The 17,030-nt window shown below is 42.8% G+C and overlaps 1 protein-coding gene across 3 annotated transcripts in view; it reads left to right on the forward strand.

The window, feature by feature from the left end:
• Positions 1–17,030, forward strand: part of cntn6 (contactin 6) — a 180,969-nt gene that overhangs the window by 123,584 nt on the left and 40,355 nt on the right. For all 3 annotated transcript variants that reach the window (XM_033625516.2, XM_078174543.1, XM_078174556.1), the window contains 2 exons: positions 14,039–14,166; positions 14,747–14,919. In XM_033625516.2, the coding sequence (XP_033481407.2) occupies positions 14,039–14,166; positions 14,747–14,919 (301 nt within the window). The remainder of the gene's footprint in view (positions 1–14,038; positions 14,167–14,746; positions 14,920–17,030) is intronic.

The following is a 17,030-nucleotide window of genomic DNA, read 5'->3' on the forward strand; positions in this document are numbered from 1 at the left end:
ACCACTGTGACATATGCCGACTCTAATTTTGTACTTTAATTTGCATGCCAATTATGCATGCTGGTTATGTGTCAGATAAAGTGTAAATTGTATAGCTGCTCTCAGTTTTTCCTCATTTTCTTTTGGGTTCTGGCTCAGATCAATATGTAGAGCCATATTTCCATAGACTTTATGTAACTCACTGGACCTGCCTCAACATGTGACCAGAGGGATTGATTAGTTATCAGGGTTTTTCTTGGGTTGGTCATGAGGAACGGGAAAAAAATTACCCAGGCATTACCCTGGCAACGCATTTGGACGAGAATAGAAATTCACAGCACAACAGAGTTTGTCTACAAAGCAGATAGTTCTTTACGTTTCTATTTGTTTTGCAGCTCATTGCCCCTCAGGTCATGTTCTCAGTGCGCCTCCATCACTCAGCGTTTGATATTTTTGTCAATAAATCAGCGCAAAGCACCCTGTGTCAGACATGCTCCCTGGGTCTCAGCTCGGCCCGAGTGAATACATATTTATTCCAATGTTGAGCCAATGTGAAATTGTTTGATTTTTGCGCTGGCTGCTCACAGCATTTGTGTTTGATTTACTCGATCCAAAGGTCACAACAGGAGAGCATTATCGGCCTCATTTATGCATATGTTTACATGCTTTCCAACTTGTCTGTGTAGGACAAAGGCGTCAAAATAACTGTTCCAGGCTTAAATGTTAAGTATAATAAAATAAATGTATGTACTATGTGTGTGTACACATGTACATACACTTTTTAGAATCCTGTGTTTTCCCCTTGATTCAATTGTTTATTATGCAAGTCTCTCTGAAAAGTGTCTTATTGTCCTGTTACCATAAGCCAGATTAGTGAACAGACTCATCTGAGCCACCCTTAATCATTACCGTGCAATGAGCTTAATAAGGAGTAGTCTTTTTGCCTTCAGTTTTAGCTCTCAGGCTATACAGGATGTCCTACTTATTCTTGAAAGCTGCTGGGGCTTTAAGAAAAGAAGTATGTGCACTGCTACTACTCAGGACAGAAAAAAGGTCCTGCCATTGCAGTTTTTCTGGTAATAGTTTAAGTAAAATTCATATTCTCTTTTTAAAAAAGTGAAAAATTGTCAAGTCAGGTCAAGACAGTAAAGGACTCTTTATCACATAGAGTATATAAGACAAAAGGATTTGAAGAGGGGTTAGTGTATTTAAGCTGTAGTGCCAGAAATGTTATTGTATTATTTTTTGGACAAAGTGCACCAAAATGTTAACTGAATTAGTGCTGTGTTGGAGAATAAAGGAAATAATAAAGATAAATTGGGTGTACAAAAAATAATTTGTGTGGAACCTTTTGACAGACTAGAATTATGTAAAACTAATTAGTAAAAAATGAATTAGATGAAACCAATTAATTGTACTCAAATGTATTATTTCATTACTAAAATACAATATATATTAAAAGAGCAGCTGTAAAATATGTAGCCTGTAAATATATTCCTAAAGTCCATATAATGTAACTGACTTGATTTGGGTAGACTTAAATGTCACTTTGATTACATAGTTTATTTATTTATTTATTTATTTTAGTTAGTTGAATTTACATTTATTGTGTTCCTGTAATACAAGATAATTAAAACATCTCAATACAGCCAGGGTAATTTAGGCAATAACCCATTAAGCTTAACAACAATTAGGCTAGTCTGGCGTAAATCACACCATCTCCCTCCAACTCTCTGGTTGACCCCAGTTCACTAACTGCCTGGTGCAAGTGGAGACAGATGCTGACTTGCTTTCCCACTTCCACATGTCTTTAGAAAACAAAACTCAACCTAGAATAATGTTTAGGTCTCCCCCTCGCTCTGATTATTCATTTAAATAAACCTGAAATGCAGTTTGGTGCTGCGCATGCCTTGTGCCAAGGGTGCAGAGAAGGAGAGGAGGAGCGTGAAGCTGCAGCTGCTGCAGGTGTCTGTTCTCTGGGATTCTTTAAGAATATTCAAAGCTTATTTAGAGGATAATTTTAAGTATTAGTGGGTGATTATTTAATAAATTCACTGCGGTTTTCTCCTTAACACAAACAGTTGATTACAAATTATTGCATGGTGGATTGAATTTAAAAAAAACAGTGAATTAAATTTTATTTTCTGAACCAACAGGAAATGAAGCATTTAGCTGGGTCGCAGGTTAAATTAAAGGGTTCTGATGGGAAAGTAACAACAAGAGCCTGTATAAAATTAGCCCTGCATTTAATCCTGAAGAAAAGAACCACAATTGTAGGAAGCTGGATTTGATGTAAATGAACCAAACTACCGCCACAAAAGACTATTTTCTCTTAAGCACTTTGTTTACTTCATATCTAATTGAAGAACTTGGAGGCAGAAATCATCCTCAGTGTGTCGGTGTGTCAGAGCAGCTTCTACTCTGTATATCCAGAAACCTCACCGCAGAACACGGTCCCTCATTTGTACACAGTAAAATGTGTGTTGACTCAGCAGATAACATGAAATAAGACAAGTTTATCTACAGGAGAATAAATATTTGAAAACAGGACAGAATGCCTGAGAGTGTTACTGCATTATATTCTATTTTTATTTTAATCTATCACTTGCCACCTGAATTTTGTTTTCCTATACATAAAGAAATACATTTCCACCATGAATTGATGCGGAAAAAATTTCGCCAGAATGCAGGAAATGAAGTATTTCCTAGGGAAGACCCCCCAGACCAGTGGCGCCGGCAAGATTATATTTTATAGTACGCACTGGAACCGCCCGCCCACTTGTAGGGCACCTTTAACGTTTAGGTTCCGAGGCATGGACAAAGCCTACTCAGTGAGAGAGCAAAAGATTAACATTAACGTTACTGACACAACACCACCATAAAACTCTGATTAGCCGACCACGTGCATTTCAAAGACCAGCCAACATAACTGACAGCAACAGCCAGCAAAATAATCAAATACAATATAATACACTGAATATAGCCCAGAAAAATGTACATGCATCTGGCAAACAACAGATCCCCTCATTTTGCAGCAGCTTCACACAGCAACAACATCAGCATCCATTCATCCATTTTCATCTGCTTTACCAAAGTTGGGTCGCGGGGGCAACAGGAGCACCCCAGCCATCCCTCTCCCCAGCAACGCTTTCAAGCTCCCCCCGGGGGAACCCAGGGTGTTCCCAAGACAGATGAGATATGTGTTCCCTCCAGCGTGTTCTGGGTCTGCTCTGGGGCCTCCTACCAGTGAGACGTGCCCGAAACAACTCTACTCCGAGCTAATTCCAGATGACCGAGCTCCTTATCCTATCTCTAAGGCTTAGCAAAGCCACCCCCCGGAGGACACTTATTTAGTCGATCTCATTCTTTCAGTCACTACCCAAAGTGAATTACCATAGGTGAGGGTTGGGACGTAGATGGACCAGTAAATCGAAAGCTTTGTCTTCTGGCTCAGCTCCCTCTTCACCAAGACAGTCCAGTGCAGTGACTGCATCACTGCAGAAGCTGCACCAAACCACCGATCCAGCAGTTAGGTATAAAAGGCACTATAAAAAAGCCCAAACCAAGCTGCTACAATAAGCAATAAAAAGGCCAGATGAGTAGTAGTATTCCTACCTATTTGAGGTTCATTCTGTGTCTCCCTGTTTCATCAAACTCCTCCTCTCAAGGCTTTGCAAAGCGGGTGGATCCTGGACATGTAGCTGGTTGCTTGTCTCTGTCGTTGTAACAGCAGCAACGTTAGCAGATTCGGTGGTCGTCCTGCTGCTCTCAGTTGTTTTCATTTGCTCAATTGTAATTACTTTTGCTTGCTAACACACACGATAAGTAACGCAATATTGCTAGCATCACAACTGAGCACCAAAAATGTTTATCGTAGGGTGACCATATTTTGATTTCCTAAAAAGAGGACACTCGGCCCGGCCACGAGATAGCCTACTTAAATGATACTTGCAGTTTACTCAAAGATGCCTTATAATTTTAATATATTTTGTTGGGGTCAACATATATTTACCTCACTCGGCGGCACCATAAATAGTGGGGTCAACATGTTAGGTTTCACACGGAGGCACCAAATATGTTGGGATATAATTGGCTATAGTAAATAATTAATAATTATTATTAATAATTAATAATTATGTTAAATAATGTGACTTAATTAACATTAAATCACCTCGTGGGGCATCATTCCCGTAAAGGGAAAAATGATAGCCAGTTAAAGATATCAGTCTCATAAAATACGCTAAACTATTAATTTGGAGTTTGATTAATAATTAAATTAATGACAACAACCAAAATTAACAGTAACGCCTGAAGGATTTCGGAGTTCTTGACGCAACAGAGGTTGACTATTCATTCACCCTTGTGCAACATTAAACAGACAGGAGGCATGATTCCAAAGAATTATATTTATTCACAAATTAGCAAAGCAAACCAAAACACACAAATTCTAACTAACTATATACAAGCTTGGTGTGTATATGTGTGTGTGCGTGTGTGTGTGTGTGTGTGTGTGTGTGAGAGAGAGAGAAAGAAGAGAAAGACAAAGGCGGGTGTGGTGATCAAGGAGCCGTTTGGCCTACAAAGCAAAATGGCTGACAACAGAGAACTACCAAAATGGCCGAATCAAGGCTGCTTCAGTTTTGGGGGAGGTGTTTGTCTGACCGTGTGGTCAGGACAAAGACAAAGGGAAAGAAGCGGGAACTTTGAAATGCCTGTTTGGGTGTATCTCTGTTTGTTAATGAGTCTATGTCAGTGTGACGTGTGTTGCAAACGGTCTGGATTAGTGCAGAGATTGTTTAGTTGTGTGCAAGAATCTGTTTGTGAACAGTATTAGCAAACTAAACACTTAGCTGTGGCGAAGCCAACTAATCAATGACCTAACTGCCAGCAATCACAATAACTCAATGAACAGCATCAAATCACATACAACAAGTCAAACAGTCTTGCTTAGCCTGTAAAGCTGTGATAAGCTATGCCCAGTTGTTACATTACCGATCCTTGAGTGGATGGGAGAAAGAGTCACTTGGTGGTGTGCTGCTTTGTTAGCCGGCAGAAGAAGGCTGGGAAGGTGTGGTTTCAGCTGCAGTCTTTGTTGTGTCCTTTGTTCCAAAGGTTCTGATCCAAGGAAGCTGGTCGCTCGGGGTCCTTGCAGAGTTAGACGCTGGGTGCTAACTCACTTAGTTCCTTGTTGCTGGAAAGCTAGTTGCAAAACCTTGTGTTTGCAACAAAGTCTGTGATCAGTTGCCCTCCCTTTAGTGGTTTGGGCTATGGAGCAGGGGTTTGGGCCTCTGCTGTCCCAGGCCCAGCCGGAAAGAGAGAAATCTGATGGAAGGGAGCAGATCTTTGCAGGATGCCTGTGACATCACAGAGTCACATGTTACTGTAAAAGTTCTGTCCAATCAAGACTCAGACTTGTGTCTCACTGAGGTGTGAGGTGAGACCTCTTCTGGAGATGGGTGTCGCCTAGCTCTTTGTTTGAAGACAAAGAGCATGCAGAGGAAAAGCTTTTAAATCTCTAGTTATGATTTTACCAAATGAAAAATCATCTGTGGTCCTGTGAATCCCAACAATTTAAAGTTTATATGTATGGATAGAAAATTCAGTTATATTACAAAATAATATCTCTCAAAGACAGAAATTCAGATAGGCCCCTATAGATAGAGGACACATAGACACACTAGAGTGTGGCTACCCGATCCGACCCCGACAGGTCCCGACGGTTGGCCTACCCGAAGGGTCGGCCGGGTTCGGTCAAAAATGTATTCAAATAAACACAAGAAGTTAGAATAGAATAGAATAGAATAGAATGCCTTTATTGTCACTATACGCATGTACAATGAGATTAAAAGCAGCTCCAGTACCAGTGCAGACAGTGTAAAAATATTCAAGAATATACAATATAGACAGAAGGTTAAATAGACAGAGGATAAATAGTGCAAAAAGAGGGGGGTGGGGGTGTAAGGAGGTAAGGTGCACAGTCCTGAGAAAGCTTATGTACAAATTACAGAAAATAAATATGGTGCTATATACAGTGTTGTGTTCACATTATGGAGTGGGATATTGCACATTATAAAGTAAAGTAAAATATTGCATATTGAGTCCAGGAGTTGGGGGGGGGGGGGTAGACTAAAAAGTCAGTGCATGTGAGAGTTCAGGGTGGTTATGGCTTTGGGAAAGAAACTGTTTTTGAGTCTGTTGGTTTTTGTCCTGATGCACCTGTAGCGCCTCCCTGAGGGCAACAGGTCAAACAGTTCAAAGCCAGGGTGGGAGCTGTCTTTGGTGATGCTCTTGGCTCTGCTGAGGCAGCGGGAGGTGTAAGTGTCCATCAGGGAGGGGAGAGGGCAGCCGATGATCTTCTGTGCTGCGTTTACAACTCTCTGGAGCCTTTCCCTGTCTGCAGCGGTGCAGCTGCCGTACCATACAGTGATAGAGTACGTCAGCAGGCTCTCGATGGATGAGCGGTTCTGGTTTGAGAAAACCCGGATGTTTTTGTCCACAGTCACATTCCCGATGCAGAACTTGATATAGTCCAGTACCGTTCCTGTGAATGTCTCCAGCTCCTGGTGTTCAAATAGGTCCCAGTGTGTCTGACTGAAGCAGTCCTGCAGTTTGGAGAGTGCATTATCAGGCCAGGTTGTAACAGTCCTTGTGGTGGGCCTGGCTCTGCGTCTGAGGAGGGTGTAGGCTGGGGACAGCAGGAGGGAAAGATGGTCTGACTGGCCGAGGTGGGGGAGGGGTATGGCTCTGTACGCGTGCTTGATATTGGAGTAAACATGATCCAGAGTGTTCTCCCCTCTGGTAGAACACTTGACATGTTGGTAAAACTTCGGTAGTACAGTCTTCAAGTTGGCCTCATTAAAGTCTCCTGCTATTATGTGAACACCGTCAGGGTGGAGCCGCTGCTGTTCGTTTATGGTGTTCAGCAGGAGAGAGAGCGCTGTGTTTACACTGGCGTCGGGTGGAATATACACAGCCGTGACGATCACTACAGTTAGCTCTCTCGGTAGAAAAAAAGGCCGGCATCTTACAGACATGTACTCGAGGTCTGGGGAACAGTGTTTGTCAATGATTGTCCCATTGTTGCACCAGTTATCATGCACGTAAATACAGAGACCCCCCCTCTGCTCTTACCAGAGTCCACAGTCCTGTCCCAGCGGAGCAGAGTACGGTCTGCTAGCTGCATGCTAGCATCAGGTATTCCCGGGTAAAGCCAGGTTTCGGTGATAATCAAAACACAGCAGTCACAAACATAGCGATTTCCAGTGAGCTGTAATTCCAGGTCGTTTATGCACCAGGGATCTGGCATTGGAGAGATACAGGCTCGGTAGAGGTGGCTTGTGTGGTTGTTTTCTTAGCCGTAGCAAATGGCCCCGCTTCTGCTTCCTCTCCCTCCTCCGTCTGCGCCGCCTCCTAGACCCAACAACAATCCACGGGGAGCCCGGCGGTCTCGCTATATCGTCTGGGATGTTATGGGTGTAATGAAAGTCGCTCGAAACAGATATCTGGTGATGGTCGCCAATATCCAAAAGTGTCTGGCGGGTGTACTGAATGTTGGCAGAACCGAAAGAAGTACAAAAACAACAAAAAAGAGCACTGAAGAGGAGAGCCGTGAGCCGCTGCGACCATGCGTGCTGCCATCTTGTTTGTGCTCTAGAAAAGAATCAGCACTCAGTGAATAACCTCCTAAGCCCTGTGATAAGCTATTATGGCAAGGCTTAACTATACAGACCAGTGAGCAGTGATAACTAACATGTCTTTGGGGTCACTGGGTGGGAACCTCCTTTCACCGGTGTTTCGTCTAGTTGGTCCCACGACACCTCCAGGAGGCTACACAGTGATCTCTGGTGTCCCAGAGACACTCCCCTAATGCCAGGTCTCACTGCTCTCCACACCAACCCAATAACCTCCTTTACCTTACTTACACATGGCTTTCTCAGCCCAAACAGCGCTGCCACCTTCAACCAAACCCAGGCTCCGTACATGCGAGCTCCAGGTAGAAGCAATGCTGATACTACCTTTCCTAGCACATTCGCCATACTCTATTTCACACGCTACATAGCATAACGACAATATAAGCTAAAGTTAAAGGAGATAAATAAACTTACAGGATCAGCAAACACACTCACCTTGCCGCATGGCCTCAAACAAAATAGATTCAAATAGGCCACTCCCACACTTAAATAACCTTCCTCTTGCTGGACTTCCTCCTTACTTACACATGGCTTTCTCATCCCAAACAGCACTGCCACCTTCAACCAAACCCAGGCTCCATACATGCGAGCTCCAGGTAGAAGTAGTGCTGATACTACCTTTCCTAGCACATTCAACATACTCTATTTCACACGCTACATAGCATAACTACAATATAAGCTAAGAGCTTAGATAAATAAACTCACAGGATCAGCAAACACACTCACCTTGCAGCATGGTCTCAAACAAAAGGGATTCATATAGGCCACTCCCACACTTAACCTTCCTCTTCCTGGATTTCCTCCTGAGAGGAAGTGGATCTCTCCACCTGATCTCAAGGAGTTATGTACCCTGCTTAGTAGTTCCCCCTGCTGGCCCCCAACTGACATTATTTCTTCTCTTATAGATAAACTGGCTGGCTCTGACGGCTTCATCTGACATTTCCCTCACTGTCTTCCTCAAACTCTGTCCCCGCACTCCTAGTTCCCCCGGGAGCGAGACAGCTGATCTTGCTATGAATCCCCTACACCCCACTTCCACTGGACAAATCCTAGTTTTCCATCCTCGCTGCTCAGCTTCTGCTCCTAAGTCTGCATATCTAAGCTTTTTTCTTTCATAGGCTTCTTCCACTGAGTCTTCCCAAGGAACTGTCAGCTCAATGAAATAAACTATCCGTTGACTCAATGACCACAACACTATGTCAGGCCTCTGCTTAGTACAAACTATTTCCTGGGGAACAACAAGCTTTCCCCCTAAATCTACTTGCATTTCCCAATCACAAGCACCTTCTAGTCGGCCACACCCTTGCCTCCTTACTAACTTATCCCTTCTGTATTTCTCTCCCTCACGGACAAATTGAATTGCTAAACTCCTATCCTTAACACCTTCTGAATTCACCTGTCTTCGTTTCCCTTGGATTCCTGCAGCTAAACATTTCAACACCTGGTTATGTCGCCATGTATATCGGCCTTGTGACAAGCTAACTTTACAGCCTGACAAAATATGCTTTAAGGTTGCTGTACGTGAACACAGTGGGCATGATGGGTCCTCATTTACCCACAGTTTTAGGTTCTGGGGGGTTGGTAACACATCGTACGTAGCCCCTACCAGGAATCTAATACGATTCTCCTCCATACTCCACAGGTCCCTCCAACTAAGCTTCCTCTTCTCTACACTTTCCCAATTCAACCACTGTCCCTGTTTAGCCTGGGCCACTACCTTTGCACCCCTAACTATCTCCTCCTGTCTACGTATCTGTTCCACAACCAGCTTTCTTTTATCTTTGAGACCTGCTGTATTCCATACCGGTTTACCTGAGCCAAGCCCCAGGCCTCCCCGGCCAAACTGAACATTACCTACAATCTCTGCATGTCTAAGAGCTGCCTCTGCCTCCTGAACTGCCGATCGTGGGTTCCACTTCCTCCCCTTGGTTGGATTTGGAACCACACTCCTAACTACCACGTCCTTACTCCCAGATAACAAGTGCTCTGTCCTGACCTTGGTACATTTAAATTCCTCTCTTAAACTAGATACTGGCAGCTGAAGTATCCCTTTTCCATACAATGCAACACTACTTAGGTACCTAGGAGCGCCCAACCACTTCCTAATATAGGAGCTAACCGACCTTTAAATTCTCTCCACAATGGATATTGGAATTTCATAAATTGACAATGGCCACATTAACCTAGGATATAGCCCAAATTGCAAACACCACAACTTCAACTTTCCTGGAAGTTCTGATTTATCTATTCTATCCAATCCTTCAGCCACATCTTTTCTAAATTTCACCACCTGTTCCTTATCATTCAACTCTACATTGTACCACCTACCTAAGCTCTTTACTGACTTTTCCCTAATTGTTGGGATGTCCTCATCATCTATGACAAAATTCCTATCACTTAACTTCCCTCTACATATCGAGATGCTTCTAGATTTACTAGGCTTGATCTTCATGCTGGCCCAGTTGAGGTTCTTATTTATCTTCTCTAGTAGCCTCTTTGTACATTGCATTGTTGTGGTCACCAGTGTCATGTCATTCATATAAGCCCTAACTGGTGGAAGATGCAACCCGTTCTGCCGTCTCTCTCCACCTACCTCCCACTTAGAAGCCCTGATGATTACTTCCATCGCCATAGTAAATGCTAATGGAGAAATTGTACACCCTGCCATGATGCCTATTTCTAGCCTCTGCCAACCTGTTGTGAAGCCTGCCGTACTTAGACACAACCTAATATCCTGAAAGTATGCTTTCACTAAGTTGACAACTACCTGTGGCACTCTGAAATAGTCAAATGCACTCCAAATGAGGCTATGCGGTACTGAACCAAACGCATTTGCAAGATCTAAAAATATTACATGTAAGTCTCTTTTGTTAATCCTCGCTGCCTGAATCTGGTGCCAGATCATGCTAGTATGCTCTAAACACCCTGAAAAACCTGGTATTCCTGCCTTCTGCACCATGGTATCTATTAAGCTATTCCTTTCTAATTAGCTAGCTAATCTCTGTGCAACTACACTAAAGAAAATCTTCCCCTCCACATTCAAGAGAGAAATCATCCGGAACTGGCTAAGGTCCACAGACTCCTTCTCCTTAGGAATGAGGACACCCCCTGCCCTACGCCATGCTCTTGGTATAATTTGTTTTTCCCAAACTATTCTTAGCTGTTTCCACAAAAAATTTAAGAATATCAGGTGCACTTTTATAAACCCGGTAGGGGACTCCATTAGGCCCTGGGGCTGAAGAAGCCTTTGCACACCTGACCACCTCCTGAACTTCCTTCCACCTCGGTGGCCTGACATCCATCTCATGCTCTATCCCTCCTAATGGAGGGATATCGGGTGGGAAACCTGCTATCCTATTCTTCTCTAAATCTGAATATGCGTTTCTCAAATATTCTTCAACCTCTAGCCTTTCTGCTTTAAGCTGCCCTCCCTTTTCCTGGCTGAACAATCCTTTAACAAACTTAAAAGGGTCCCTGAAAAAAACCTGTCCTAGCATATTCCTTCTTTCTCCTCTTTTTCCTGAGATGCTCTGCCCTTCTAATAACTGCTAGCCTGCTTCTCAACTCCTCCTGCAACACATTAATTCCCTCCCTTTCTTCTTCTGTAGCCTTTTTCCACTGTTTTCTTAACTGTCTCCTTTCCTTGACTAACTTCTCTATTTCTCTTTGCCACCTAGACTTACCTGACTGTACCCTCTCACTCCTCTTTCTCTCATGCACCCCAAACCTCTCTACACCATATGAATACATTATATCTCCCATCTTTTCTAACCTTTCTATTGCATTTCCTCTAAGCTTAGTCAAGATTGCTGACAAATCTCTATGAACTATCTCCCATTCTTTACTGTCATTTGCTCTAGGCCATCTAACTCTAACCTTTTGCTCCATGGTTCTCTCTCTGACTGGCATACTGGCCTCAGTGTCACCTGCATCCTCTCTTACTACCCCCTCCTCCTCAGTGGCAGTGTTACTGATATCCTGCAAACTGTGGTTTTCTACCTGCCGCTGGACTTCATCCGACTGACTTGACTGACTTCTTAGGAAGTACTGATCAATACGGCTACTCTGCCCTTTCTTTGCCACACACTTCTTCTTTCCCTGATGAGTTCTGAGGCCTTTCACTGATGTTACTTTCTGCTAGCCGCAAGGACAAACCTGAAGCATCTTGTTCTCAACTGTGCTACTTTTATCCTCTACAGATGCGCTTGCCTTGCCCTGAGTGCTGCTTATTCTAGCCCTGGTGGATAGGTCCGTGCCCCCATCCTTCACTGAGTCACAGATCCAAGTCATAGTCATGTCCGTTCCAATGTCTGTTACCGTGTAATCCACCTGTGAGTCATCTTCCACCCCTGCTCTCGCTGACTCTTGGGGTATTTTCCCTATGTTGGCTGTAGCTAATTTTGGTTGTAGTAAGGCTGCTAGGCCTCACCACTGCTACCATGGGTTGCTAGCCCATGCCAGCACCTTTGAGATCTTTTCCCTCCTGTCAGCTGTCTTTCCAAGCGGTCACATGGTCTTTCCCTTGTTGTCACCTGCCCTATTCACAGCAGTCACTAGCTGGGCTAGTTCTGAATTCAAATAAACACAAGAAGTTTGTGCTCTAGAAAAGGATCAGCACAAAATTATATTCAATTACAATCGGGCTTGGGTCGGATTCGGTTAGCTTTCATTGAAAATGTAGTGTAAAAATAATAAAATAAAATCATATTGTCTGTACTGTTTATTGCTTGGGGACTGTTATTTATGTGACAACACCTGAGCACAACACACACACACACATTGGCTGTTTGTTTCTACCACTCCCCTCGCTGGAAGCCTCGGATCTTCCGCTGCCCGCCTCCGTCTTGATTAAACGGTGAAAATAAAAGAGGGAGACAGGTTTTCCTATTTTATCTTATTTTGTTATATGTCTCCCTCTCCTCTCGCTGGAAGCCTCGGACCTCCCGCCGCCTGCTCCTGTCTCAAACACGGAGGTCTCCCTCTCAGCGGAGCACCCACGGCGCACGCCCGGCCTGTTAAATAGCCTGTAACCATAACAACTGTGTGACACAAACTCAGTGCTTTACTCATTAAATAATGTCGGGCTCGGTTCGGTTTCAAACATAACAAAACAGAGTGACTGTCAGGTTCGGACAGAAATATGTGGCCTGTGCCGCACTCTAACACACACACACACACACACACACACACACACAGACACACACACGCTCACACACAAGGAGAACAGGACATTATCATCAATTTATGAACACGCCCCGGACAGGACGTGAAAAGTGGACATGTCCGGGCAAAAGAGGATGTTTGGTCAGCCTAGTTTATCATACACTGACCTCTGGCCTATGACTTGAGCCAATCATCGTCATCCAAATGTATTTGCATCATAGGTAGTGGACACAGCCAAAAAATGCATCATCAGTACATCATCTGCTGGTTTTATCACAATTTTGTTTTAGTTTTTTGCGCAACTGCCTCCAAAAATGTTTGTGCACACGACTGATGTGTAGCTTTAACAATACAAAGGTTAAAAGAACCAAGAAGTTGGTGTTATATTTATTTTGTATGGATGCATATATGTCTTAATATTGTAATTTTCTTTTACATCAATCTATGCCCTTGAGTACAAATATTTTCACACTTTTAGAAAATCCAATTTAACTGGCCACATTTTCACTAGAGAATCATACAACAAAGACAAATGCAGTTCATGAAAGTAAGTCACAAGCTGTTACAAGCAGACAACAATGGGGTCAAAATTCCTTTGTGTAATTGTTGTTTTAGTCACATTTCTTTCAAGCGCTCTCATCACACTCCCACTTTATTTCTCCCATGAGGCCAGCTTGACATTTTTTTCAAGTGTTCATATATTTCTTCATGTTAATACCATTCAGAAATTGCTTATAGCACGTTGATACTATCTCCACATGTTGTGGAGTGATAAGGCTGCAGGTAAAGATCCCATTCAAATTGCCTCTCTCCAGTGCTGCTCTCCTCTCCCTATCATCGTCCGGCCTGGCCCTGGTGGCCTGTTGTGTATCCTATTAATATGTGCATTTAAGCTATTGTGCTGTCAATACTGTGCTGACCCTACGGCAAATCTGTTCTGCTTCAGCTAAGATAATTGTTATCTTCTGAGGCGTGCAAATAGACTTTTGGAATAGATTCTGAAGCCTTCATTCAAAATGAAATAAATGGAGGGGAAAAAAAAAGTTCAGAAGGCGATGAATAGAGAAATGATATCATATCCCAGACAGGAAGTAGTTTCTAATTTGATTCTTATCATCACTTTTCATTCAATTAACAACTAATTAATTGATAACTAAATGAGAGAACCAGTGATGGGCTGTTTCAGTTTTTGTCCCTCTCCTCAGACAGACTATCATGGAGGATGGGACTCTACGCATCACCAACATCTCCAAATCTGATGGAGGCATGTACACGTGTCTGGCCAGAAACCATTTTGGAACATCCAGCAGCACGGGGACACTGGTGGTGAAAGGTATTTCTTTTCTTTTCTCCACAGGTTTTCACTACAGTACCTTTCAAGCCAAGGGTTTAAACTTTTGTTAAGGGAAAAAAATTCTAGCTCAAGCATGAAATTGATAATGAAATATATAGCAGTTTTATGTTCCCGCCGGTTTGACAGACGTATAAGTCATCCATGGTTTTGTCAGCTGTGAGTTATTGTTCATGTAGCAGAGTGGGGCAAACCACCGCCGTCTATGGCTGTGAGTGAGGAATATTTTGTCACTAACATTTAATTTAAAAAGAGCCGCTGTAGCATTTTCAGATTTGGGTTTTTAAATAATGATGATTATAGAGAGGGAGAGTTCTTTTTCCCTTTCTAGTTGACAGTGTGATTGCAGTGTGCTTAATTATTCATTACTGAGGTATGGGAGGCATTCGCTTTCTAAGTGAAGTTATTTAAGGTCACTTAATTACACTGATAGAGCAGAATCTGTCGCACTATTCTGGGCAAATTAAGCTTTATTACCTTCTTCATTTTGCTGGATTTTATAGAGATACCGTGCTGTACACTGTAACAAATAATTGTCCCTTTTTCTCCCATAATGCTGCAGAGCCTACCAAGATTATAGTCCCACCCTTGAGTTTGGATGCTACTGTGGGGCAGAGCCTTGTGCTGCCATGCGAGGTGTCCAGTGATTCGTCCCTGAGTCCCATCTTCAAGTGGTTTTTCAATGGGAAAGCCATTGATTTCAGCAGGCAGGAACACTTTGAGATGATTGGAGGGGTATGTATAACATAGATAAATGCTAGTTGTTGTGGGATTTTAGGCAAAGAAAATCAGTGCCAAGGATGTGACCTACATCACTTTTTTCATGATAGAGCTGATATCAAAGCTGCTAAGAGCTATGCTTTTCTGCTACTTTGCTTCTATGATATCTGATCTGTGATATTCATAGATAATTTTCCAAAATGCTTCTCAACCATCTAATTCTTCATCAAACCCTAGATTCAAAATATATGCATTTAAACAATGGTAACAGGCTTTGTAACACCAGGGGGCCCACTGCAGCTATTCAGTCATAGAAGAAACAAAGATGTAAAAAAGCAGTTTGACATTTTGGGAAACATGCTCATTTGCGTCCTTGCTGAGAGTTTGATGAGAATATTTCTACCACTCTCATGTCTCTGCATTAGGTATGGAGCAGGGGCCAAGAAGAAGTCAGTTTAGTTTAGCATAAAGCCTGGGAACAAGCAGGAAGGGCAACCCTGGCTCTGTCCAGAGATAACAAAATCCATCTACCAGCACCTCTAAATCTCAGTAATTAACATGTTATATCATGTTTGTTTAATATGTACCAAAGAAAGTCTGCACAGACTTGATAGAGGAGAGATAATGTGGTAATTAGTGAGCTTGAGTGAGGCTGGATAGAGCCATTTGCAAGGCTCGCTCTTTCCCAATTTTAAGTCTATATGCTATAAACTGCTGCTGGCTGTAGCTTAATTTCTAATGGACCAATATAAATGTCAAACTATTCTTTAATTAGTGAGCTTTTGGGTTGCTGGTAAGTGAATTTCTGATTTACCTCCAGTCTTTATGCTAAGCTAGGCTAACTGCCTCCCGGCTCCAGCTCCATGAACTACACATATGAGAATGGCATCAATCTTCTCATCTAATTCCGGGCATGAAAGTGAATATGGCTATTATAAATCCTTTTTTAATATGTAATGTTTCTTTATGTACATGTTAGGCAATTCATTGTTCTACTAATTGGCTGGATGTCTATTTCCTTAAAAAAACAAATACACAGCTTTAATTTGAAGTTCAAGGGAGACTCGTTGGTACCCACAGAACCCATTTCCAATCAGATAACTTGAGGTGAGAGCAAGGCTTAAAGTGAAAAATTTTCCTGAGCCTGAAACCTGGGGGGGACCTTAAGATTACTGCATCCATCTGTTGCACAAAATGCACACAGCAGTGTTTCCCCTAGGATGGAGTTGTAGCAGTGGAGGTGAAGCACACGCATGAAAAATAATTTTCACATGCATGAAACTTTTTTGTATGCTTGCAAAGCACAGCTTGCTGGGATGTTTCTATGTATCTACTGGCACCAGAAGGGCTCTTTAGGACTAAGTACATACAGTACATGTGTGCACAGTATGAGCAGGTGAAATGTCTGTCTAGCTTATATATGAGGTGTCTCAAGATTTAGGAACATACAATTTTATTGAACATAATAAAAGTAAAAAGTCACATGACATGCTGCTGTTTTGTGCTATGACCTATTTAAGTGCTGGAAGTTGTTATTTATGTGACAACACCTGAACGCAACACAAGCTCAGGACCAAATGAGTGCCGTGCTGCGCTGCTGTGCGAGCAGCGTGTTTGTCTGTGCGTAACAGCAGTCTGTTGATGGCTATTTACACACTGTCCATAACAATAACTATGTCAGCTGACAAATTGCACCAGGCTCGAGGTCAGGTTATGTCAGGAAAATGCGGCCTGAGCCACTCTAGCATGCTTACCTGTGTGTGTGGCGTAACTCCGCCGTGCGCGATACAGAGAGCAGAGGAGAATTGTCAACGTGTGACCATGTAGAGACAGAAATGACACGATGACATAACACCATAAATAGTATATCATTGTTATTATATGAAGCGTATTCATCGCGCAAAATAATATGACTTTAGTTTATGAAGAGAAAAGACGGAGCCCTCTCCTCTCCTCTTAGATACTTTACTCGCAAGTGTTTGAACTGACCTGGATATGAAGCATCGGTAGCACCAAATAATAACTAAGAAAAGAAAAACCAGTAGCAACGATCATATTTCAGCAGTGGCAGTGCACCGCTGCTAGCTGCATATATGGGAAACATTGCACTGCATGCTGTTTTCTCT

This window comes from Epinephelus lanceolatus, chromosome 1, assembly GCF_041903045.1.
Source record: "Epinephelus lanceolatus isolate andai-2023 chromosome 1, ASM4190304v1, whole genome shotgun sequence".
NCBI classification, from domain to species: Eukaryota; Metazoa; Chordata; class Actinopteri; order Perciformes; family Serranidae; genus Epinephelus; species Epinephelus lanceolatus.